The sequence below is a fragment of the Bufo bufo genome, chromosome 2, assembly GCF_905171765.1.
Source record: "Bufo bufo chromosome 2, aBufBuf1.1, whole genome shotgun sequence".
Classification (NCBI taxonomy): Eukaryota; Metazoa; Chordata; class Amphibia; order Anura; family Bufonidae; genus Bufo; species Bufo bufo.
In genome coordinates, this window is record NC_053390.1 from 465193973 (window position 1) to 465220651 (window position 26679).

At 42.5% G+C, this 26679-nt stretch overlaps 1 protein-coding gene across 1 annotated transcript in view; it reads right to left on the reverse strand.

Annotated features, from left to right (window-relative positions):
* Nucleotides 1–26679, reverse strand: part of LOC120989514 (disintegrin and metalloproteinase domain-containing protein 10-like) — a 257328-nt gene that overhangs the window by 29084 nt on the left and 201565 nt on the right. The window contains exons 12-13 of the mRNA XM_040417664.1: nucleotides 7483–7666; nucleotides 3442–3541 (exon numbers count right to left, since the gene is read on the reverse strand). Coding sequence (XP_040273598.1) covers nucleotides 3442–3541; nucleotides 7483–7666 — 284 coding nt within the window. The remainder of the gene's footprint in view (nucleotides 1–3441; nucleotides 3542–7482; nucleotides 7667–26679) is intronic.

Here is a 26679-nt window from a genome sequence, read left to right on the forward strand (position 1 = left end):
ATTACTCATACAGCCAATGCATTCCGATACAGAAGTATTGGAATGCATTGTAAAGGATTAGACCCCCAAAAGTTCAAGTCCCAAAGTGGGACAAAAAATAAAGCGAAAAAAAAAGTTTAAAAAATAAAGTTTTCCCCCCAAAAAATTACGTTTCGTTTCAAGTAAAAATAAACAAAAACGTCATTTTCCCCAAATAAAGTTAAAAAAAAATTGTAAAAAATAAGTATACATATTAGGTATCAACCGGCTCTATAAACCTATCACATGAGCTAACCCCTCAGATGAACACCATAAAAAATTTAAACTGTGCTAAATAAACCATTTTTTTGTCACCTTACATCACAAAAAGTACAACAGCAAGCGATCAAAAAGGCGTTTGCCCACCAAAATAGTACCAATCTAACCGTCACCTCATCCCGTAAAAAATGAGCCCCTACCTGAGATAATCGCCCAAAAAATACAAAAACTATGGCTCAGAATATGGAGACACTAAAACATCATTTTTTTTGTTTTAAAGAAGCGGTTATTGTGTAAAACTTACATAAATAAAAAAAAAGTATACATATTGGGTATTGCCGCGTTCGTATCGACCGGATCTATAAAAATATAACATGATCTAACCCCTCAGATAAACACCGTAAAAAATAAAAAATAAAAACTGTGCTAAATAAACCATTTTTTGTCACCTTACATCACAAAAAGTGTAATAGCAAGCGATCAAAAAGTCATATGCACCCCAAAATAGTGCCAATCAAACCGTCATCTCATCCCGCAAAAAATAAGACCCTACCTAAGATAATCGCCCAAAAACTGAAAAAACTATGGCTCTCAGAATATGGAGACACTAAAACATGTTTTTTTTTGGTTTCAAAAATGATATTATTGTGTAAAACTTACATAAATAATAAAAAGTATACATATTAGGTATCGCCGCATCCGTGACAACCTGGTCTATAAAAATATCACATGATCTAACCTGTCAGATGAATGTTGTAAATAACAAAAAATAAAAACGGTGCCAAAACTGCTATTTCTTGTTACCTTGCATCACAAAAAGTGTAATATAGAGCAACCAAAAATCATATGTACCCTAAACTAGTACCAACAATACTGCCTCCCTATCCCGTAGTTTCTAAAATGGGGCCACTTTTTTGGAGTTTCTACTCTAGGGGTGCATCAGGGGGGCTTCAAATGGGACATGGTGTAAAAAAAAACAGTCCAGCAAAATCTGCCTTCCAAAAACCGTATGGCATTCCTTTCCTCTGCGCCCTGCCGTGTGCCCGTACAGTAGTTTACGACCACATATGGGGTGTTTCTGTAAACTACAGAATCAGGGCCATAAATATTGAGTTTGGTTTGGCTGTTAACCCTTGCTTTGTAACTGGAGAAAAAATTATTAAAATGGAAAATCTGCCAAAAAAATGAAATTTTGAAATTGTATCTCTATTTTCCATTAATTCTTGTGGAACACCTAAAGGGTTAACAAAGTTTGTCAAATCAGTTTTGAATACCTTGAGGGGTGTAGTTTATAGAATAGGGTCATTTTGGGTGGTTTCTACTATGTAAGCCTCGCAAAGTGACTTCAGACCTGAACTGGTCCCTAAAAATTGGGTTTTTGAAAATTTCTGAAAAATTTCAAGATTTGCTTCAAAACTTCTAAACCTTGTAACATCCCGAAAAAATAAAATATCATTCCCAAAATGATCCAAACATGAAGTAGACATATGGGGAATGTAAAGTAATAACTATTTTTGGAGGTATTACTATGTATTATAGAAGTAGAGAAATTGAAACTTGGAAATTTGCTATTTTTTACAAATTTTTGGTAAATTTGGTATTTTTTTTTATAAATAAAAATTATTATTTTTTACTTCATTTTACCAGTGTCATGAAGTACAATATGTGATAAAAAAAACAATCTCAGAATGGCCTGGATAAGTCAAAGCGTTTTAAAGTTATCAGCACTTAAAGTAAAAGGGGCCATTCAATGGTGCTTCTGAGCTGGTGGGCAACGGCTGGAGGCAAGAGGACTCACCCCGGTGGGGTATTTGCAGTTGTTTGGGGCTTCAAGAACCTCCCCTCGGAGGGAATTGTTATTTAATATATGTTCATGGTTTTTATATGTTTTGTATGTTAATAAAACGGCTGTTGTGGCCGATTTATTCCAAACCCGGTGTCTGAGTTTCATTAAAGGGATTCTGTCACCACTCATAACACAAATTCAGATTTTAAACCAGTCATGCTCCACAGCTTACCTTGAATCGGCCAGTGCGATTCGAGTGCGATTTGCTGGAGACTGAGGGCAGGAGCTTCATATTCGTCACTGGGCATGCGCCGAGCCCAGTGACGTCCGATGCTCGCTCTTCCCTCAGTCTCCAGCAAATCGCACTGGCGCAGCCCTCAGTGGGTACTGCGTCTGCGCGAGACTTCGCTCGGCCGTCAGGGTGGGGGAGGAGAGGGATGAGACGCTGTGGGCGGTTAGAGATTCTGGAGGAAGGCGTTTTGGGCACTGTAAGAGGGGCGTTACTGGGCACACAAAGGGGAAAATAACGCCCCTCTGGGCACCTTCAGGGTTAATTTGCGTAATTATAAAAGTCGTTTTTCTGCAAAACTAATGGACAGATTACAATATAGAACAGCACAGCCGATTCAAGATAAGCTGTGGAGCATGACTGGTTTAAAATCCGAATTTGGGTTATGAGAGGTGACAGAATCCCTTTAAGGAATGCTGGGGATAGAACACTGGGGGGGGGGTAATTTATCGGGGGAATGGGGGAGGGGGGTAAGTTCAGGAATAGGGGAGGATTACAGGGGTCGGCTGGTAGGTAACCAATACCACCGTCATGTCTTTTGGGGAGGTTTCAATGTATTAGATTACTTATTGCTTTGATTGATTAAGTAAAACCCCAATTCCACATATTAAGGCCTCATGCACACGACTGTTGTTTTATTCCGTGTCCGTTGTTCTGTTTTTCGTGATTTTCTGCGGACCCATTGACTTTCAATGGGTCCGTTGAAAACTCGGCTAATGCACCGTTTGTCATCTGCGTCCGTGATCTGTGGTTCCAGTCCGTCAAAAAAATATAACCTGTCCTATTTTTTTCACGGAAAACGGTTCGCGGACCCATTCAAGTCAATGGGACCATGAAAAAATGCGGAGGCACACAAGATTGTCGTCCGCGTCCGTTTTTTCCTATCATTTGCATGGCAAACTTGACTTAGACTTTTTTTTACTTTCCTTCATGTCTGGTGATCCTCCAAAAATAAAGGAAGACACACGGAAACAAAAACGGAAACGGATCACGGAACATCGGAACCCCATTTTGCGGAACGGAACACAACAACGGTCGTGTGCATGAGGCCTAACAATGAAAACATATCTTAATATTTGTATTTTCATAGCCTTATCAGATCTTTTCTAGTAATATTTTTTTTCTGTACCTGGTTTTTGACAGCACAGCTGGCATTTATTATACAAGGATTGAGTATCACAATCACATTGCTCTAAGCCATATTTTGCGCAAACTGATTGGCGACACATCTGAAAATAAATAAATAAAATTAATGTTTTGACACTCCTATGTCCATACTCACAAGCATCAAGTAAACTGAGACATAATCAGAATAGGTCCCTGAACTGCATAGGCAGTAGTCAGAGTGGCCATCAGAGATTTTCTTTCCATGGATAACAAGGTAAAAACATAACCAGGGCAGGTTTTAATTCTTTACAAGTATACACTTGAAGTTTCCACTCAATGACTTCAATGAGAATTCTCATCAAAGGTACAGATATAGTTAGAGATGAGCAAAGTATTAAAAAATTTGATTTGGCTGCTTCGCCAAATTTTACAAAAAAATTTGCTTCAAAGCGCATTTCTTTGTAAGTAGTGGGTGCAGTGACAGGAGCCGGCGATTGTGCCGCTCCCCATCATTCTACCCCTCAGATGCCGTATTCATAGCTGATCGTGGCACCTGACAGTAATAACACAATGTAAAATAAAAAAAACATACTTACCTCATCCATTTACTCACGAAGGCCGTTGCCATCTTGATTGAAGATGTGATGCAAAATCTTGCGCGCCCCATGAGGACGTTATCACATCAGCCAGCGTGGTGACGTCATACGTCACTGCACATGGGATTTTGTGCAAAATCTTCAGTCAAGACGGTGGCGGCCGGCCAGATGTATGAGGTTTGTGGTAGAACATATAGTTTCTGATTTGGTGCCGCCGAGCACTTGTTATTGCCTACCACATCTATGCTTTTTGCTTAACTTTAATAATTTTTTTTATTTTCACTTTGAGGGATATCTTTTCCATTCACACGTCCGCAAAATGGGTCTGCATCCGTTTTGCAATTTTGCGGAACAGGTGCAGACCCATTCATTTTCAATAGGGCCAGAATGTGCTTTCTGCATCCGCATTTGCGGATCCACATCCGCATTTGCAGATCCGCACTTAAGCATTTGTGCTTCCGTATCCGCAAAAAAATAGAACATGTCCTATTCCTGTGTAATGAAGTCAGGCGGCACAGCGTACTGGTTGAGGGGTGCTCGGTTTGTGTGGAGGTAATCCCAAAATCAGAAGAATGAAAGAAAACCGGCACTCCCAAAAATCTTTGCTGGTGATAGATTTATTGGTCACTCATATGACGCGCAGCGTTTCGGCACTCACAGGTGCCTTTTTCAAACAAGAAGTGAGCAGCAGTATGAGTGTCCTATTCCTGTCCGCAATTGCAGACAAGATTAGGCATTTTCCATTATAGTGCCGGCGTTGTGTGGTCCACAAATTGCGGAATGCACATTGCCGGTGTCCGTGTTTTGCGGATCCGCAAAACACTTACGGACGCGTGAATGGACCCTCATAGTAACATTATTAAAGGTTATGTTTTATCTTTATGTATATTCTAATGGATTGCCCTCCTTGTACAATGTTATAATATACTTTCTATGTTAGAAAGTATATTATAGTGCATTTGTATTGTGCGGCAGTTGTGTGCGGTTCTGCTGCGATACTGCAGGTATATAGAGGGACAAGCGTTATTGGAACAAATAATTTCTACTGGTGTAATATACCAGTCGTCCCCCAAAAAAACTGATTTAAGCGGGGTGTTATATACCAATATACTTTCTTTATAGTGCATTTGGGTACTGTATAGTGCATTTGCGCATGCACGTACGCGAAAATTATATTGCCGATATTTTGCATTGAAACAAAAAATGAATGGAGATAGCAAATTCGAATAATACATCTAGTATGTCACTGTCCATGTTGTGGGACTATTTGTGCACTTCTAGTAATTATTTCTTGATTGCAAATATGAGCTGAAGGTTCTTCAGGTTCGCCTGCCATTAAAATGTATGGGACCCGCTGCGAACTTGCGGTTCGCGAACATTTGATCGCAGTCGCGAACTGTCCCGGCAGATTTTCGGCCATCACCAGTCCACATATCCCTGAGATTGTTTTACATATCTCTCTTCAAAAGTAATTTCTAGAAGGACATTCCCACCAGATGTGTATGAATGTTCCTAATGAGGAGTTACATCTCTAGCAGAGAGGATCAGGGGTTGGAAAAAGAACCCGTAGTACCATCTGGTCATGACTTTATAAAAATTGTCTGTCTTGTAGCCTTGTAGTCACATTTTGAGATCACTGGTGTAGAGCTAAGTAGGCTATTTTTTTTCTTTTCTTCTGTGAATGTGGTATGGAGATCAGTTTCCCAGTTTTTAAGAAAGGTCAGGGTTTTAGGTCTAATACTTGTTACTAAACTTGCGTAAATAGTGGATATCTTTTCTAGGTTTTCTATAGGTGAGAGCAATTTTTTTCAAAAGTAGTGTGTGTGTGGGATGGGGAGGGAGGGATTGAGTGGGGGGCTGATTAGTAATACCTATCTTTTTAACATAATGTAATATGTGTAGTAATTGTAGAGTAGTGAGGGGCCTCAGTTACGGGTGTGATTCCCGTCTTTCAGGGAGAGAGAATTTTTCATCCAGAAGACCTGCCAAAGGCAGTGTAATAGATTTACATGAGACAATCGAAACAGTGAAGAGGAATCCCAAAGCACATCTTGTATCCTCAATAATGGGGACAAAGAGTTGGTCAATAAAGTGGATCGCAGGTGGGTGTGCCACACCTTCAAAGTATTTCTGGTGAAGGGGTTGGATATTTGTTTAAAGGTGTGGCGCTACCCCAGCCCAAGAAACAGCAAGGAGCACAATGGTACATTCACCATAGATGCCTCTGCTTGAATGTCCAATATGTCTCTCTGCAGTCTAGACACATCTGACCCTGAATGGATCTATATTCTACACCACCTTGCCTGTTTGTTTTTACTAGCTTATGCAAATTTTCAAACAAGCCACCTTGCCCACGATCAAATTCTCTGCAACCCCACCTCCTGCAGCTAGTCAAGATTGTCAATGATCGTTATACAATTTCCCAACCTTTCGGTCATGTGAAAAAAACAAGAAAAAAACACTGGCAATGGACAGGAGAAGGAATCGAGAGTTTACTTTTCAGTATGCCATTCAGGCCCATATGCCTCGTCAGTGCCCCACATAGTAGATATTCCCTCTTAGTGCCCCCTTCACAGTTGAATGCTCCCTTAGTACCCCTTCATAGTAATGATGCCCCCATAGTGCCCCCTTCACAGTAGAATGCCCCTTAGTGTCTTCACACAATAGAATGCTCTCTTAGTGACCCCTTTACAGTAGTGATACCACATTAGAGCCCAAAAACAGCAGAATGCCCCCTTAGAGCCCCCACATAGTACTTATGCCCTTAGTTTCTCCCTTACAGTAGTGCAGGCTCGCATCATGTTTTCCCCAGCAGCAGAGTAACATCATTGCGCCTGCTGAGCTGACTAGTAGTGTTCTCTGCCACTCAGGCCTGCAGGCTCGATGATAACACTGCATCACACCTGCTGCTGGGCAACGAGGCCCAGACCATCATGGATGACAGACACAGCAGCCAGACTCAGGCCTGAGTCCAGCTGATGTGTCTGTCACCCATTATGGCCTGCCCCAACCTGTCAGCACATACACAGTAATCATTACTAGTTGTGTGTACTGACAGGCGAGGCTTGGGCCTATGGGTCCAGGCATGCCTGCTACTGTTGGCCCTGTAGAGCTCTTGGAATAAATAAATTATGTGTCACTTCTTTGTATCTGGAGTCCAAAACTGAAAAACGGCAGTGCTACCCTACAGCACACCATCTATTCACTTTGTATTAGCGTACAGACATTCAGCACACTACGCTACTATTGTAGTGTGCAGTATATTTGTATAGTAGCTACTACATATGTATTTCTAAAATGTGGTTCTACAATGGATTTATGAAAGGGTGATATTACATTATCTTGTTAGTATCCTACAGTTTCATCATCATAATAACACTTTGCTGCCTATCCTATTGTGATATCCAACTGCTTATTTGAGCAATTTGAGCATGTATCATTAAAAATAAAGGCTAGTTGTGACTTACCCCATTCAGACAGATCCTTGTTCCTGCATTGCACAAGGTGTAGTTGCTTTTTGGAGTGGAAGTTGGACATATGGAACTTTCCCCCAAGCAGAAACTTTTAAATGTACATTCAGCTTCCTCTCGACAAAGTCCTCCTTTCGGCTTATATAAGCAAGAGTTATTACAGCACTGTCCTTGACTGGGACTAAAATGGTTATAAAAAAAAAAAAAGTGGCATGATATAAAAATCCACTCATCATGTAATAGGTGATTACCTTAACTTCATTATGAGAATAGCAATGAAGAAAGATACAGGAACTACTTCTAATTTTGTACAGATAACATTTTTATTGAATCCAATTTTAAAAAAATGTTTAAGTGTCTAGATATTGCAGTTACCTACTTACTATGGTTCCCCCTGGTTTTATGAATCCCTCTCTGAACATCCACCTAATATATCCAATCACAGTGCAACTGAGCTGACTATAGAGCGATGATTCTTATTTGTTGGCCTGTGCAATAAAAGGATTGTGTACTGAAAGATCAGCAGCTCTGACAAGTGAGATGGACATTCTTGGTGGAAATAAAAAGAACAGCCTGGGGTACCATAACAAGTCTGTAAGATCATGACGCTAGTATTGGTTATTGTCACGGCCTTTAGTGTGCTTTGTGACACTTATGCCACGCTTGCTGTTGCCTGTGGCAACCGTGTTGCTGTTTCAGCATGCGGGGGCAGTGTCACGGCCTTTGTGGTGTGTGCCGTGACATGGTTGCCTTGCATGTTGTTGCCTGCGGCAACATGTAGCTTATTATGCTGGTGTGTGCACTTTCCCTTTTAGTTGTAGCCTCCCTCTGTCTGGTGCTGTAAGGGTTAACTCCCTGACTGGGTGTGGTCACTTGGCTTATATCTTCTGTGGTTTCCTGGCTGGAGTCTGTTGTACTTCAGCTGTTATTGGTGCTGGAGCTCTGCTCCAGTCCAGGGTGTTCCATCTGTCCAGTGAGGGTCACCCTTGTGGTCATCTATGTCATCCCGGTGTCTCCTTCCCTTCCTGTCCCTATTTGTATGGAGTGGGTTAAGTTCAGGGTGTTTGTATGTCTAGTTTGGTGTTACATGTCTGGTGGTGTTTGGTGTCATGTTTGCTAGACATTCCCCTGTCTCATGTTTATTGAAGCTATGGGTGTCCTGGTGTGTGCTGTGTCCTTTAATGTTGGTGTGGACACCAGCACTTGTGCACGAGTTCCAGTCAGTGTGTCTGTGGCAGGTAAGTGTGTTATGGGTGTCGCTTACCTGCCATCTCCATATGCTGTATGTGTTCCCCTCTCCTTGCAGCCTGGCCTCAGATAGAGACTCCAAATAAAAGGGGAAATGCACACACAAGCATACCAAACACGTAACCACCGGCAACAGCGTGCGTGGCAACCATGTCACGGCAATCACCCAGAAGGCCGACACACTGCCACCGCATGCTCTCACAGCAACATGTTGCCGCGGGCAACCGCAAGTGTGGCAACAGTGTCACAGCATACACCATAGGCCATGACAGTTATTCAGTTTGTGATTTACTTGCCGCTAACTATTCCCCAAATAAAAAGCAAAATACCACTAAACACTAAAATTAGGATGCAAGTAAAATATGTTTTACTGTTTACAATATCCTCCAAATAAATTGGCAAAAAAGAATGCCTAGGGTATATGTGACAAATGCGTCTCTAAAGTTTCGGTCAATTCGGTCAGTTCGACGAATTTTCCAAAAACATTTGATTTGATCTGAATTTTAGTGGAGAAGGTGTCAGCAGTAAGTTTGTGTTGACGTCACTGATTATTTTGCCCTTCCTCTGATCCGTCAGAACAATAACCCCCCAAAAAAGGATCCTGTCTTCACTCGGTCAGCATTTGGTCAGTAATTCATCAGTATTTCTAAAGCCCAAAAAAATATATTTGCATGTCTTCTGTGTTTTGTACCCACTCCTGCTTTTAGCTACCAAGTCATAAGCCAATTCTGATGAAAAATAGGGACCATGTCATACAGGCCTTATAGCTGCTACATAGACACGATACGTTGTGTGTCTTATTTTTTCTTCCTTCTGACAGATCAGAAGAAGGGTCAAATAAATGATGATGTCAACCAGGCCAAAAAGGCAAAATAGTGACCCAGTCATGGAGTGGGGAGGGTTGGAACAGCATGAGAAGTCCACAGAGTGGCACAGTGACAGAGTGGTGAGGTAGCAGCAGCATGAGGAGACCACAGAGTGTTGAGATGGCAGCAGCATTTGGATACCACAGAGTGGTGATGTTGCAGCAGCATAAGGAGACAACAGAGTGGCTCAGTAACATAGTGGTGAGGTAGCAGCAGCATGAGGAGACCACAGAGTGTTGAGATGGCAGCAGCATGAGGATACCACAGAGTGGTGAGGTTGCAGCAGCATGAGGAGACCACAGAGTGGCCCAGTAACATAGTGGTGAGGTGGCAGCAGCAGGAGGAGAACACAGAGTGGCCCAATGACAGAGTGTTTAGGTAGCAGCAGCATGAGGAGACCACAGAGTGGTGAGCTGGCGGCAGCAGTATAATGAGACCACAGAGTGGCCCAGTGACAGTGTTGAGTTGGCAGCAGCATGAGGAGACCAAAGAGTGGCCCAGTGACATAGTGGTGAGGTGGGGGGCAATACCAGTATCAGCTAAAGATGGTGGGTGGCAGTAGGAGCACCTGGCAGCAGGTGTGTGGCATCAGTCGGGTGGCAGCATCAGAATAGTAGCTGAAGCAGGTAGCTAGAAGAAACAGGTCTCTTTTTATTAAGTTTAGGTGTGATCCCCCCCAAAAGATGGAACCCATTAACTAATGCTGTCAGTGGGATCCAGTGGGGCCAAACTAATCTACACACCAAAAAGAATGAATGTCCCCCACTAATAAAAAACAATCAAATACTAAAAATCAATATCTTTATTAAATTATGCAAATCGTGTACATATAAAAACGGCTTTCTCAAGGATATCCCTTGAGAAAGCTGTATAGTGAAACGTACGTCAGGATTTGAGGCACTTTGGTCTGTATGCTTTCATTATTACAGGTTATATTCTGGCTTGTTAGTATGTGATGTAATTCAATGTGCTTGTTTAGCTGTCCTTTTGTTCTATTCTCTTTTTGGGATATGTATTATTTTTACTAAGTATTTCCACTTGCACTATGCACTTCAGACGTATTTTTATACAAATTTAGTGATCCTAAGAAAGACTGAGACGCTATACAGGGAGTGCAGAATTATTAGGCAAGTTGTATTTTTGAGGATTAATTTTATTATTGAACAACAACCATGTTCTCAATGAACCCAAAAAACTCATTAATATCAAAGCTGAATATTTTTGGAAGTAGTTTTTAGTTTGTTTTTAGTTTTAGCTATTTTAGGGGGATATCTGTGTGTGCAGGTGACTATTACTGTGCATAATTATTAGGCAACTTAACAAAAAACAAATATATACCCATTTCAATTATTTATTTTTACCAGTGAAACCAATATAACATCTCAACATTCACAAATATACATTTCTGACATTCAAAAACAAAACAAAAACAAATCAGTGACCAATATAGCCACCTTTCTTTGCAAGGACACTCAAAAGCCTGCCATCCATGGATTCTGTCAGTGTTTTGATCTGTTCACCATCAACATTGCGTGCAGCAGCAACCACAGCCTCCCAGACACTGTTCAGAGAGGTGTACTGTTTTCCCTCCTTGTAAATCTCACATTTGATGATGGACCACAGGTTCTCAATGGGGTTCAGATCAGGTGAACAAGGAGGCCATGTCATTAGATTTTCTTCTTTTATACCCTTTCTTGCCAGCCACGCTGTGGAGTACTTGGACGCGTGTGATGGAGCATTGTCCTGCATGAAAATCATGTTTTTCTTGAAGGATGCAGACTTCTTCCTGTACCACTGCTTGAAGAAGGTGTCTTCCAGAAACTGGCAGTAGGACTGGGAGTTGAGCTTGACTCCATCCTCAACCCGAAAAGGCCCCACAAGCTCATCTTTGATGATACCAGCCCAAACCAGTACTCCACCTCCACCTTGCTGGCGTCTGAGTCGGACTGGAGCTCTCTGCCCTTTACCAATCCAGCCACGGGCCCATCCATCTGGCCCATCAAGACTCACTCTCATTTCATCAGTCCATAAAACCTTAGAAAAATCAGTCTTGAGATATTTCTTGGCCCAGTCTTGACGTTTCAGCTTGTGTGTCTTGTTCAGTGGTGGTCGTCTTTCAGCCTTTCTTACCTTGGCCATGTCTCTGAGTATTGCACACCTTGTGCTTTTGGGCACTCCAGTGATGTTGCAGCTCTGAAATATGGCCAAACTGGTGGCAAGTGGCATCTTGGCAGCTGCACGCTTGACTTTTCTCAGTTCATGGGCAGTTATTTTGCGCCTTGGTTTTTCCACACGCTTCTTGCGACCCTGTTGACTATTTTGAATGAAACGCTTGATTGTTCGATGATCACGCTTCAGAAGCTTTGCAATTTTAAGAGTGCTGCATCCCTCTGCAAGATATCTCACTATTTTTGACTTTTCTGAGCCTGTCAAGTCCTTCTTTTGACCCATTTTGCCAAAGGAAAGGAAGTTGTCTAATAATTATGCACAACTAATATAGGGTGTTGATGTCATTAGACCACACCCCTTCTCATTACAGAGATGCACATCACCTAATATGCTTAATTGGTAGTAGGCTTTCAAGCCTATACAGCTTGGAGTAAGACAACATGCATAAAGAGGATGATGTGGTCAAAATACTCATTTGCCTAATAATTCTGCACGCAGTGTATTGAGATGGATGTAGCTCATTGAATATATATATATATACACACACACTCACCTAAAGAATTATTAGGAACACCTGTTCTATTTCTCATTAATGCAATTATCTAGTCAACCAATCACATGGCAGTTGCTTCAATGCATTTAGGGATGTGGTCCTGGTCAAGACAATCTCCTGAACTCCAAACTGAATGTCAGAATGGGAAAGAAAGGTGATTTAAGCGATTTTGAGCGTGACATGGTTGTTGGTGCCAGACGGGCCGGTCTGAGTATTTCACAATCTGCTCAGTTACTGGGATTTTCACTCACAACCATTTCTAGGGTTTACAAAGAATAGTGTGAAAAGGGAAAAACATCCAGTATGCAGCAGTCCTGTAGGCGAAAATGCCTTGTGGATGCTAGAGGTCAGAGGAGAATGGGCCGACTGATTCAAGATGATAGAAGAGCAACGTTGACTGAAATAACCACTCGTTACAACCGAGGTATGCAGCAAAGCATTTGTGAAGCCACAACACGCACAACCTTGAGGCGGATGGGCTACAACAGCAGAAGACCCCACCGGGTACCACTCATCTCCACTACAAATAGGAAAAAGAGGCTACAATTTGCACGAGCTCACCAAAATTGGACTGTTGAAGACTGGAAAAATGTTGCCTGGTCTGATGAGTCTCGATTTCTGTTGAGACATTCAAATGGTAGAGTCCGAATTTGGCGTAAACAGAATGAGAACATGTATCCATCATGCCTTGTTACCACTGTGCAGGCTGGTGGTGGTGGTGTAATAGTGTGGGGGATGTTTTCTGGGCACACTTTAGGCCCCTTAGTGCCAATTGGGCATCGTTTAAATGCCACGGGCTACCTGAGCATTGTTTCTGACCATGTCCATCCCTTCATGACCACCATGTACCCATCCTCTGATGGCTACTTCCAGCAGGATAATGCACCATGTCACAAAGCTTGAATCATTTCAAATTGGTTTCTTGAACATGACAATGAGTTCACTGTACTAAAATGGCCCCCACAGTCACCAGATCTCAACCCAATAGAGCATCTTTGGGATGTGGTGGAACGGGAGCTTTGTGCCCTGGATGTGCATCCCTCAAATCTCCATCAACTGCAAGATGCTATCCTATCAATATGGGCCAACATTTCTAAAGAATGCCAACAGCACCTTGTTAAATCAATGCCACGTAGAATTAAGGCAGTTCTGAAGGCAAAAAGGGGTCCAACACCGTATTAGTATGGTGTTCCTAATAATTCTTTAGGTGAGTGTGTGTGTATATATATATATATATACATATATATATATAACCATTTACTGCAGTACCAATGTATCCTCTTTGCTTGCACATGTATGCCGCTGTTGTGACTGTTTTTATATGTTCACGATTTACATAATTTAATAAAAATATAGATTTTTGGTATTTGATTGTTCTTTATTACTAGGGGGACATTAATTTTTTGGGGTGTTAAAAAAAAAAAAATTATAAGTTGATTTCCCGGGTCCATTGGGTCTTTTGAAAATTATAAAGTTTAGGTGTGGCACCATGGATGATCTAGTCTGATGCATCAGGCACTGGTGTGTGGAAACCACAAAAAAAGAAGAAACAAAGCGAGCTAAAATATAAAACATGCAATATTTTTATTAGTCCAAAATCACAAATAAATGTAAAAAAATATCCGATACTGCTGTATATTATTGAAGATAACTCCAAAAATGCAGCGTGCACTAAGCGGTGCGATCTACAACTCATGTCACACTGGGAATGTATAAAAAATAATATATATTAATAATCTGTCCAAAATTGTGCAAAAGTATACCTAAAATTGGTGATGAATGGGAGGAAACATCGCCGTGACCTGATGTGTGGTAACAGCAGATGGTATATAACACCTCCCAATACAAAAATGCACAAAGATTGACTGAATGATATTGGGTATATAGAAATAAACCATGTAAAATAAATGAATAAAGAAAAAAATCAAGACCAAAAAATCAATACAAGCAGTATATAACCTGCAACCCGATGAATGTGCAATATCACACCGCTAGACTGGAAAGTCCCCCTCGATGCGCGTTTCACCTGATAGACTATTTATCTGCTGTTACCACACATCAGGTCACGGCGATGTTTCCTCCCATTCGTCACCTATTTTAGGTATATTTTTGCGCAATTTTGGACAGATTATTATACAAACCGGATTCCAAAAAAGTTGGGACACTAAACAAATTGTGAATAAAAACTCAATGCAATGATGTGGAGATGGCAAAGGTCAATATTTTATTTGTAATAGAACGTAGATGACAGATCAAACGTTTAATCCGAGTAAATGTATCATTTTAAAGGAAAAATACGTTGATTCAAAATTTCACAGTGTCAACAAATCCCAAAAAAGTTGGGACAAGTAGCAATAAGAGGCTGGAAAAAGTAAATTTGAGCATAACAAAGAGCTGGAAGACCAATTAACACTAATTAGGTCAATTGGCAACATGATTGGGTATAAAAAGAGCTTCTCAGAGTGGCAGTGTCTCTCAGAAGCCAAGATGGGTAGAGGATCACCAATTCCCACAATGTTGCGCAGAAAGATAGTGGAACAATATCAGAAAGGTGTTACCCAGCGAAAAATTGCAAAGACTTTGCATCTATCATCATCAACTGTGCATAACATCATCCGAAGATTCAGAGAATCTGGAACAATCTCTGTGCGTAAGGGTCAAGGCCGTAAAACCATACTGGATGCCAGTGATCTCTGGGCCCTTAAACGACACTGCACCACAAACAGGAATGCTACTGTAAAGGAAATCACAGAATGGCCTCAGGAATACTTCCAGAAACCATTGTCAGTGAACACAATCCACCGTGCCATCCGACGTTGCCAGCTGAAACTCTACAGTGCAAAGAAGAAGCCATTTCTAAGCAAGATCCACAAACTCAGGCGTTTTCACTGGGCCAGGGATCATTTAAAATGGAGTGTGGCAAAATGGAAGACTGTTCTGTGGTCAGACGATTCACGATTCGAAGTTCTTTTTGGAAATCTGGGACGCCATGTCATCCGGACCAAAGAGGACAAGGACAACCCAAGTTGTTATCAACGCTCAGTTCAGAAGCCTGCATCTCTGATGGTATGGGGTTTCATGAGTGCGTGTGGCATGGGCAGCTTGCATGTCTGGAAAGGCACCATCAATGCAGAAAAATATATTCAGGTTCTAGAACAACATATGCTCCCATCCAGACGTCATCTCTTTCAGGGAAGACCCTGCATTTTTCCACAAGATAATGCCAGACCACATTCTGCATCAATCACAACATCATGGCTGCTTAGGAGAAGGATCCGGGTACTGAAATGGCCAGTCTGCAGTCCAGATCTTTCACCTATAGAGAACATTTGGCTCATCATAAAGAGGAAGGTGCAACAAAGAAGGCCCAAGACGATTGAACAGTTAGAGGCCTGTATTAGACAAGAATGGGAGAGCATTCCTATTTCTAAACTTGAGAAACTGGTCTCCTCGGTCCCCAGACGTCTGTTGAGTGTTGTAAGAAGAAGGGGAGATGCCACACAGTGGTGAAAATGGCCTTGTCCCAACTTTTTCGGGATTTGTTGACACCATGAAATTCTGATTCAACATATTTTTCCCTTAAAATGGTACATTTTCTCAGTTTAAACTTTTGTTCCGTGATTTATGTTCTATTCTGAATAAAATATTAGAAGTTGGCACCTCCACATCATTGCATTCAGTTTTTATTCACGATTTGTATAGGGTCCCAACTTTTTTGGAATCCGGTTTGTATGTTTCTTATTTTTATTTTTATTTTATTTTTATACATGGCCATTGTGACATGAGCTGTAGATCGCACCGCTATGTGTGCTCTGCATTATTGGGGTCATCTTCAATAATATACAGCAATATCTGATATTTTTTACATTTATTTGTGATTTTGGACTAATAAAACATGTGATATTTTTATATTTTGGTTTGTTCTGTTTTCTTCTTTTTTGTGGTTTATGATTATCTGTGGAGCAGGGGTCTTTGTTAGATCTATGTGGGCTGTAAGGGATCGTATTTTTATTCGGGTGTCATTCTCACAGACTTCTTCCAGACAAAGGCTTTAGTGTCTAAACAGTGCATTTATTTGGCAGTCTTCATGCACAAACAGCAACCAGAACATAAATCAAAACAAATCCTCAGCCATCTGGCCACTGACTAAACAGTATAGTCCCTCTCTAGCAGGATCCGGGTCTACCAGACTACCACCCAGCTCCCCAAAACACTGCAAAGCTTACCCCACACAGGGTCAGAGGGCCCCGGCTCCCACAGGCTTTAGCCCAGCCTGCTCCTTCCTCAGACTGAGAGCCCCACCCAAGTCCAGCAACAGGATTAAATAGCATCCCTGGACATGGGCATATTCTTAAATCCCGGAGTGGAGCATGGGGAACAGGCAGCCACCCAACACATTGCCTGTTCCCAGTAAAAGCCCGCCCTGGACTAGCTGGAGCCAGCTAAGCTAAGTAGCTTGGTGTCCACCAACTAGCTTAGTGGCCACCTATATCTAGAGTCTTTACTCCACCAAGGCCAGGCTCCTTGGTAACACACTCCTAGTGCAAACAACACCCCCTTTCCATGCTTTGCCGGGACTTTTCTGTTCTCACCCAGGCTCCTCTGGGTGAGATACACCCTTTCAATGGCCGTCATGTGGCCCTCTGGCAGCTCCACTGCCACAGGGCATATGTAGGTACCCGTATTACTGGTGTGTGGAAATTCTGTCTGATCCACGCCTGATTCATCTTCACAAAAGGTCAGTTTCTCCACATTTTGGGTTGGCAGATGAGTTCTCCTTGGGGTAACTAATGGCCCCCGCCGCACTAAACACCCACTCTGATGCCACACTGCTGGCCGGGGAGGAAAGCTTGACCAGGGCAAACTTGGCCGTTGAGGTCACAAATCGAGTTTGTTTGCCCAGTAGCCAGGGGATCTTCGTTGTGGGGTGGCAGGTTGCAGTCCAAGTATGCCACAACCTGCTGGTTTAGGTTCTGCTCTATGACTACCTGCTGCCGCTGGTGAGTAGTTTCTTCAGTAGGCGGGTGAAGAAAACTGCTCATCAGCGACTTTAGACTTAAGTTGCTGCTGATGGAACTGGTACTGCTCCTGCTCCCCTCCCCCAGCAGCCATGGCAGTGGAACGTAAGTGCAGAGGGCCACCCAGTCCAGACCTGCATGAGGATGGGTGATGGCGCAGATAGGCAGCGGCCAACTAACTACATAGGATGTCTCGATAGTAGTTCAGTATGTCCTCCCTCTCAGCGAGTGTAAATAAGGCCCCCATTTTGGACCAGTAGCGAGGGTCTAACATGGTGGAGAGCCAGTAGTCATCCCTCTGCCAAATGGTCACAATTCGGCTGTCACTATGCAAGCAACTGAGCATGCATCGAGCCATTTGCACAAGTGACTCGGAGGGACTCTCTGCCTCCATCTCCACTGAATACTGCCACGGTGTGTCTGGGTCATCTGCCTCATCTTCCTCATCGCCCTGTAGCTTCTCCGGCTGCTCCTGCTCCTCCTCTCCTGTCACCTTTGTAGAAAAACCACCCTTTTCTCTACCCATTGCTTGTGCTTGAATGTCCTTCTCCTCCTCTAGTTCAGCCCCCACAGGGCTCATGTGGCCGTGAGATGTAATCACCACGTCTCCTGTCCCCTGGCCAGCCAGATTTAGCAGGATCTGTTCTAGGACATGAACCAGTGGAATGACATTGTTCATCCTGTAGTTGTCGCGGCAGACGTGCACTCAGACTAACAGTTAAACCACCAACCAGGCTCTAGGCGAGAGGCAGGGGAAGGGTCACCTCCTAACTTATCCCTGACCTCTCTCCCTGCACTGCTCAGCCCACATGCAGACCTTTGTGGTAGGTATGATGTGTCCTCGTGCCTGGACTGAAACACCCTAAATTCCCTGAGATGGTGAAGAGGGGAAATAGGAGCAGCCTGCTCGCACAGAACCTGGATGGGAGAGATGACACCAAACAATCAAACAAGAAACCACACTTATCTCTCTGCGCTGGAACAGACAACCTTCCTTTCTAGCTTCCAAGACCAAAGTGATTAATATAATCCGCTCAGAGCACTGGGGTGGAGTGCTATTTAAACTCATAACCCCACCCAGTGCACCTGATGGGAGGCGGAGCCAGCACAGCTCCAAAACAAAACACTAAACTCGTGCTGCTATTCTGGCCGACCTCCGCACACCGTCAGGACGGGGCATGACAGTAGTCCTGGCAACTGACAAATAAAGTGGCCTCCTCAAAGGGCCCGAGCAAACAGCAGGTGTCACGCATCAGTTGCTACCGGCTAACATCAAAGTAACACAGGGTAGTACCTCTGTCCGCCTGTATCAAAGAAATCGTTTTTGGCCTTTCTCTGTTCATATAATCTGTCCAATATATGGAGGGTTGAATTCCAATGTGTGAAAATGTTGCATATCAGCCTATGTTGGGGGACGCCGTTATGTCTTTGCAACTCAAGGAGGGTGTGCTTTGCGGCATACGAGTGGCTGAAGTGCATGCAAAGTTTCCTGGCCATTTTAAGGATGTCTTGCAGATGGGGTGAAGACTTCAGGAACCACTTTACAACCAGATTGAACACATGCGCAATGCAGGGCACATGGCTCAGCCCTCCTTGATGCAGTGCCAACACCATATTCCTCCCGTTGTCGGTCACCATGGTTCCGATCTTTGTTGTTGAGGAGAAAGCCAGGATTCGATTTCTTGATGAAGGATGCGGAGAAGTTCCCCTGTGTGACTCCGTTCACCCAGGCAAAGTAGGTGTAGAACAGCGTGACACCGCCGTGCCCTGCACATGTGGTATGCTGGAGGAGCATGTTGAATTGTCCCTGCAGTGGAGACTAAGGACACGGTGGAGGATGAGGAGGCAGAGGCAGACATTGTCGCAGGACCAACGGTGTGAGAACATGGAGGCGGAAGCAGCATCACCTGGCCAAATTGCTGGTGTGGCTGGGCAGGAACAACATTTATCCATATATTGTCCTTGACCATAGTTACAGCTCCACACATCGGCGCTGCCGTGCACTTTGATAGACACCAACAGGCTCAAGAACTGGCCCACCTTCTGTTCTACATATGTGTGTCGGGCTGGTACTGCCTTTTTCGCAAAGAAATGACAGCTTGGGACTCTCCACCTTGGCTTGGCATGAGCCATCAGTTTTCAGAAAGGTGCAGAGTCCACCACTTGGAAAGGGAGGGACTGCAGCATCAGCAACTTGGCCAGGAGTACTTTCAGCTTTTGCGACGTTGAATGAGTGCACGCATACTGTTGACTCTTGGCAATCGCTTCGGTGAACGATTGCTGACTAAATGACTGACTGGGAGTAGGAGGAGCAGGAGCATCAGGACCGGTAGATGATGGGAAGGACAGACAGCTCCCTTCGGCTGAGGTGGTGGAGCCTTGACTGCATTAGATCGGGTGGGTGCCACTGGGAGATGCAGCGATTGCTGTGGCAGGCTGAACCACCATATCGGAGCCACAGTTTTCCCAGGCCACTTTATGGTGATGCTATATATTTTGACGCAGGGCTGTGGTGCCAACATTGGTACCCTGGCCACGCTTCACCTTCTGCTCACAAATTCGGCAAATGGCCATGTTCACCTCTTCCGACGGCTTAAGAAAAAAACTCCCACACTGCCGGGTATACCATTTTCCCCCAACACTCCGCACTGACTGCCTGCTACCGCTGCCTCCGTTAACCCCTGCACCACTACTTTCCGGAGAGGTAGGCTCCTGTGAAGTGGGTGGTCTACCCCGTGCACGTTTGGCTCCCTACTTCCCACTGCTGCCACCCTGCTGACTCACGGCCATGCTACCACCTTGCTGGCTCATCCGACGCCTCACACGCAAGCTGCCACCCTTCTCCTGATGATGATGAAGCCCCCTGTTCACCTGGCTCCCACGTGCGAACGGCCACATCATCGTCCACTACTGTCTGCACATAACTGATGTCACCCTCACCAGTACCAGGGCCACGTGCCTGACCGCTCGCAACATCAGCTCCTGTGTGACTCTCAACATCACTACTTGCACGTCTATGGGAGGAAGCGGCAGATGTCTCCTCTAGATCTTGGCTGGGTAGTAGCTGCTGACTGTCTAGTAGATCGTCCTCGCTGAAAAGTGGAGCCGAGCCTATGGCATATATAACTTTTCGCACTGAGGGAACAGAAAATGACAGAGGCAGGTTGAGGACAGTTGGGGGAACAGGGCCTGCTCCCGGGCCATGCCAACTAAGTTTCAAGTCAGAGAAACCCACCGACTCTTGGCTGGGGGCGTCTGATGTCACTTGCGACAAAGTAGAAGACTGAGTCAACCATTCAAGCACCGCTGGGTTGCTGGTCAAGACACGACCGATAGATGACACTGGGAACTCAGGCCTCTTGCTGCGACTCCTGCTGCCATCCCTCCTATTCTGCTGCTACTTCTGCCTGAGACAGAAACATTTTGGCCACTGCCCGTTCCCTTTGAAGGGCCTGTCACTTGTCTGTCTGACATACTGTGTAATAAAAGAATTAAATTAAAAGTAAAATAATACACCCCAAAATAGGCTATATTACAATGTAACTTCACCGCAGAATGGCAAATAAGATTTTTTTTCCGATTAATACACCCCCCAAAAAATGTACAACAATTTAAATTCACCACTGAACGTCTAACAGGACGTATGTATATTTCCTATTAATACACCCAGTAAATGGCTGTAGTACAATGTAACTTCACCGCAGAACAGCAATTAAGACGTATTTTTTTTCATCCCAAAAACAAGTATAACAATGTAAATTCACCGCAGAATGACTAATAGGACGTACGTATATTTCCTATTAATATACCACGTAAATGGCTGTAGTACAATGTAACTTGACCGCAGTACGGCTAATAGGACATGCGTATATTTCCTATTAATACACCCTGTAAATGGCTGTAGTACAATGTAAGTTCACTGCATAACAGCAATTAAGACGTATTTTTTATCCTATTAATACACCCCCAAAAAATGTATAGCAATGTAAAATCACTGCAGAACGGCAAATAGGACGTACGTATATTTCCTATTAACCACTTAAGGAACGGGTCATTTTTCACCTTAAGGACCAGACTGATTTTTGCAAATCTGACATGTGTCACTTTATGTGGTGATAACTTTAACCCCTTCAGGACCTTGGGCGAGAATGCTCGTCCTAACTTGCAGGTACTTAACGCACTAGGACGAGCATTCTCGTCCTAGGGTAAATGCGCTGCCCCACAACTGCTGCCGCGATCAGCTGCTGTATCTGCCAGCATCGGTGAAAACACCAATTACGGCAGATTAACCCCCTGTATGCCGCAGTCACGCTGACCGCAGCATACAGGGGGATTGCGGCAGCTTGTATATCCCCATCGGGTCTTCGTGCTGCGGTGACGGGGAACCGAGGGTTGCTATGGCAGCCCGATGCCTTGAACAGGCATCGGGACTGCAAGCAACGGAAGCCCAGGAGATCCAGCCCCAGGGCTGGGTCTCCTAGGCAACTGTTAGCGTCTTACAGTGTAAGACACTGACAGTTCAATACAGCACAATACAGATGTATTAGGTATCACCGCGTCCGTATCGACCGTCTCTATAAACATATCCCATGACCTAACCCCTCAGATGAACACCGTGAAAAAAATAAAATAAAAACTGTGCTAAATAAACAATTTTTTTGTCACCTTACATCACTAAAAGTACAACACCAAGCGATCAAAAAGGCGTATGCCCGCCAAAATAGTACCAATCTAACCGTCACCTCATCCCGCAAAATATGAGCCTCTACCTAAGACAATCGCCCAAAAAAATTAAAAAAAATAAGGCTCAGAATATGGAGACACTAAAACATGATTTTTTTGGGGTTTCAAAAATGATATTATTGTGTAAAACTTAAATAAAAAAAGTATACATATTAGGTATCGCCGCGTCCGTAACGACCGGCTCTATAAAAATACCACATGACCTAACCCCTCAGGTAAGCACTATAAAAAAATTTAAATAAAAACTGTGTAAAAAAAGCTATTTTTACCTTACATCACAAAAAGTGTAATAGCAAGCGATCAAAAAGTCATACGCACCCCAAAATAGTGCCAATCAAACCGTCATCTAATCCCACAAAAATCATACCCTACCTAAGATAATTGCCCAAAAACTGAAAAAACGATTGCTCTCACACTATGGAGACACTAAAACATAATTTTTTTGTTTCAAAAATTAAATCATTGTGTAAAACTTACATAAATAAAAAAAAGTTGTCATATTTGGTATTTTCGCGTCAGTGACAACCTGCTCTATAAAAATACCACATGATCTAACCTGTCAGATGAATGTTGTAAATAACAGAAAATAAAAACGGTGCCAAAACAGCTATTTCTTGTTACCTTGCCTCACAAAAAGTGTAATATAGAGCAACCAAAAATCATATGTACCCTAAAATAATACCAACAAAACTGCCACCTTATTCTGTCGTTTCCAAAATGGGGTCACTTTTTTGGAGTTTCTACTCTAGGGGTGCATCAGGGGGGCTTCAAATGGGACATTCTGTCAAAAAAACAGTCCAGCAAAATCTGCCCTCCAAAAACCGTATGCATTCCTTTCCTTCTGCGCCCTGCCGTGTGCCCGTACAGCAGTTTACGACCACATATGGGGTGTTTCTGTAAACTACAGAATCAGGGCCATAAATATTGAGTTTTGTTTAGCTGTTAACTTTTGCTTTGTAACTGGAAAAAATTTACTCAAATGGAAAATCTGCCCAAAAAATTAAATTTTTTAATTTTATCTCTATTTTCCAATTCTTGTGGAACACCTAAAGGGTTAACAACGTTTGTAAAATCAGTTTTGAATACTCTGAGGGGTGTAGATTGTAAAATGGGTGGTTTCTATTATGTAAGCCTCATAAAGTGACTTCAGACCTAAACTGGTCCTGAAAAAGTAGGTTTTAGAAATTTTCTGAAAAATTTCAAGATTTGCTTCTAAACTTCTAAGCCTTCTAACATCCACAAAAAATAAAACGGCATTCACAAAATGATCCAAACATGAAGTAGACATATGGGGAATGTAAAGTAATAACTATTTTTGGAGGTATTACTATTTATTATAAAAGTAGAGTAGTACCACTGTCATGAAGTACAATATGTGACGAGAAAACAATCTCAGAATGGCCTGGATAAGTAAAAGTGTTTTAAAGTTATCACCACATAAAGTGACATGTCAGATTTGCTAAAAATGGCCTGGTCCTTAAGGTGAAAAATGTCAGGGTCCTTAAGGGGTTAAAAGGGCGGCCACTATGAAGGTCACTGTTAAAATGCTTTTACTTATCCAGGCCATTCTGAGACTGTTTTCTCATCACATATTGTACTTCATGACAGTGGTAAATTTGAATCAAAATATTTCATTTTATTTATTAAAAAAATGCCAAATTTACCAAAAATTTGGACAAATTCACAACTCACCAAATTTCAATTTCTCTGCTTTTAAAACAGATAGTGATACCTCATATAATAGTTATTACTTTACATTTCCCATATGTCTACTTCATGTTTGAATCATTTTGTGAATGCCATTTTATTTTTTGGGGATGTTAGAAGACCCCATTTTAAAAACTAAACCCCTCAAGGTATTAAAAACGGATTTTACAAACGTTGTTAACCCTTTAGATGTTCCACAAGAATTAATGGAAAATGGAGATAATATTATAGAATTTAACTTTTTTGGCAGATTTTCCATTTTAATCATTTGTTTTACGCTGACAAAGCAAAGGTTAACAGCCAAACAAAACTCAATATTTATTGCCCTGATTCTGTAGTTTACAGAAACACCCCATATGTGGTAGTAAACTGCTGTATGGCCACACGGTACGGCGCAGAAGGAAAGGAATGCCATATGGTTTTTGGAAGGCAGATTTTGATGGACTGGTTTTTTGACACCATGTCCCATTTGAAGCCACCCTGATTCACCCCTAGAGTAGAAACTTTAGCCACCCTGATACACCCCTCTAGGTATTCAAACTGATTTTACAAACTTTATTAACCCTTTAGGAGTTTCACAAGAATTAATTGAAAATGGATATTCAGAATTTCACTTTCTTTGGCAGATTTTAAATTTTCATAAATTTTTTCTGCTAACAAAGTAAGTATTAACAGCCAAACTAAACTCAATATTTATTGCCCTGATTCTGTAGTTTACAGAAATACCCCATATGTGGTCGTAAACTGCTGTACGGGCACACAGCAGGGCGCAGAAGGAAAGGAACGCCATATGGTTTTTGGAGGACAGATTTCACTGGGATAATTTTAACTTGCCATGTCAAATTTGAAGACCCCCTGAAGCACCCCTAAAATAGAAACTACAAAAGTGACCCCATTTTGGAAACTACAGAATAAGGTGGCAGATGATTTTTAGGGTCCAGATGATTTTTGGTTGCTCTATATTACACTTTTTGCGAGGCAAGGTAACAAAAAAATAGCTGTTTTGGCACTGTTTTCATTTTTTGTTATTTACAACATTCATCTGACAGGTTAGATCATGAGCTATTTTTATAGAGCAGGTTGTTACGGAAGGAACAATACCAAATATGACTACTTTTTTTAGTGTCTCCAAATTCTGAAAGCCATAGTTTTTTTTTATTTTTTGGGATTACCGTATGTAGGGGCTCATATAGTGCAAACCTAAAATCAGCAGTGTAACAGCAATTTAGATGCCCAGTTAGTGAAGCAAGGTGTAAGAGAATTGCTCCTATTACCTAGGCTGTACACTCCCCTATTAGACCCTGTTCTCTTTTTATAGCATGGATAATGCCTCCCTATCCTTTCCCTACACCTTAAATAATCTTTTCCTGCACGTCTAAATAATTTTTTCAGCACAATAAAGTCTTTCCTAGCACTGTCCCGAGCGCCTGTCACATTTCTCCCTGCAATGGAAAATGGCTGAATCGAAGATGGCAGAGGCTATTTATAGGGCTGTGACATCACAGGGGCTGGCTGGCTGCTTATTGGCTGCATGCATGGCATTGTGGGTGATCCCTCGTTCTCAGAGTTCATTGTTCCATGTCCTAACATGTGCAGCAGCCATTTTAGGAAGGAAAAAATTTGATTTGTTACCACAAAGTGTGAGGAAATTCGACTTCGGTGCGAATCGAATTTTTCTGAAATTCGGATCGAATTCCACTTCATCAACTTCGATTCGCTCACAGTATAAAACATATTTTACTTGCATCCTAATTTGAGTGAGCAGTGGTATTTTGCTTACTATTGAACTTGGGATTATACCCACTCCACTTTGCACCTCACAAACGGACATAGCGTGCAGCCCAACAAAACTATTGGACTATTCCCCAAATAAGACACAGACAAAAAATTGTATTAAAAACAAACACAATATTTATTTTATTAAACAAATAAATACATTACCCCATATGCAACAGCATATGAAAACATCCCAACAAATATGTATAACATATGAATAATGAGGATGGAGGTCCTCAAAGCCCCAAATTGTTCAATTAGCCCCATCTGGGGCACTCCATCTTGCCTTCAACCGATGAGCACTAGCTTGGAGGCACTAACTGATGGACCCTTAAATACTCCACAAATCCGCCAACAAAAGGAGTTCAGCCCCAACCATGAAGACTTCCTATCCTCCACAATTTGTCTTTCCACCAACTTCAAAGACATCCTACCGCCATGAATATCATAATAAGAGCTACAGCCCATCCCACTGCCATGACCAGAACATTCCAACAACTAAAAAAAAGCCTCAGTACACACAATAAGGGAAGGTGGGCGGGGTCCTCCCTAGATGATCCCTCAAAATAGTGCCTGCTCCCCCTTCCGTGCCTCACTTAAACCATGCACCCTAGCCCTAGCTATCCATCACCACCTCCTTTTTTAAACCCCTCCCCCCCCAATGCCTGACATTCTATGCTTAACTAAGCCAACCCCCTGTCATGTCAGCCTTCCCCAAGGATATGCCCTGGCCTAAATATATCTTGACACGAGCATTTTTTAATGATTGTAATTGATAAAATCAAAGTTATTATTTATTTTTGGAGCAACCAATTTGAGTATTTCCCATAATGTAATACAGGATGGCTACCCTGCTTAACTGCCAGCTTTATCGGCTTGGGGGGGACAGATTACTATCTCAATGCCAATCATACAGAAGTTGAGATATTTAAATGCAGATAAATTTTACCAGAATGATGCCACAACAGTACTGCAGTTTGCAGCTCTTGATGAAGCAGTCATCTCTGCAGAAACGCTTTGAGTGTAAATTGAATTGTGCAGCACTCAGCGAATGCTACTATTTAGGGGTTTCACAAACTATGATCTTAGGGTTCACCTTATGCTGAAAAGCACC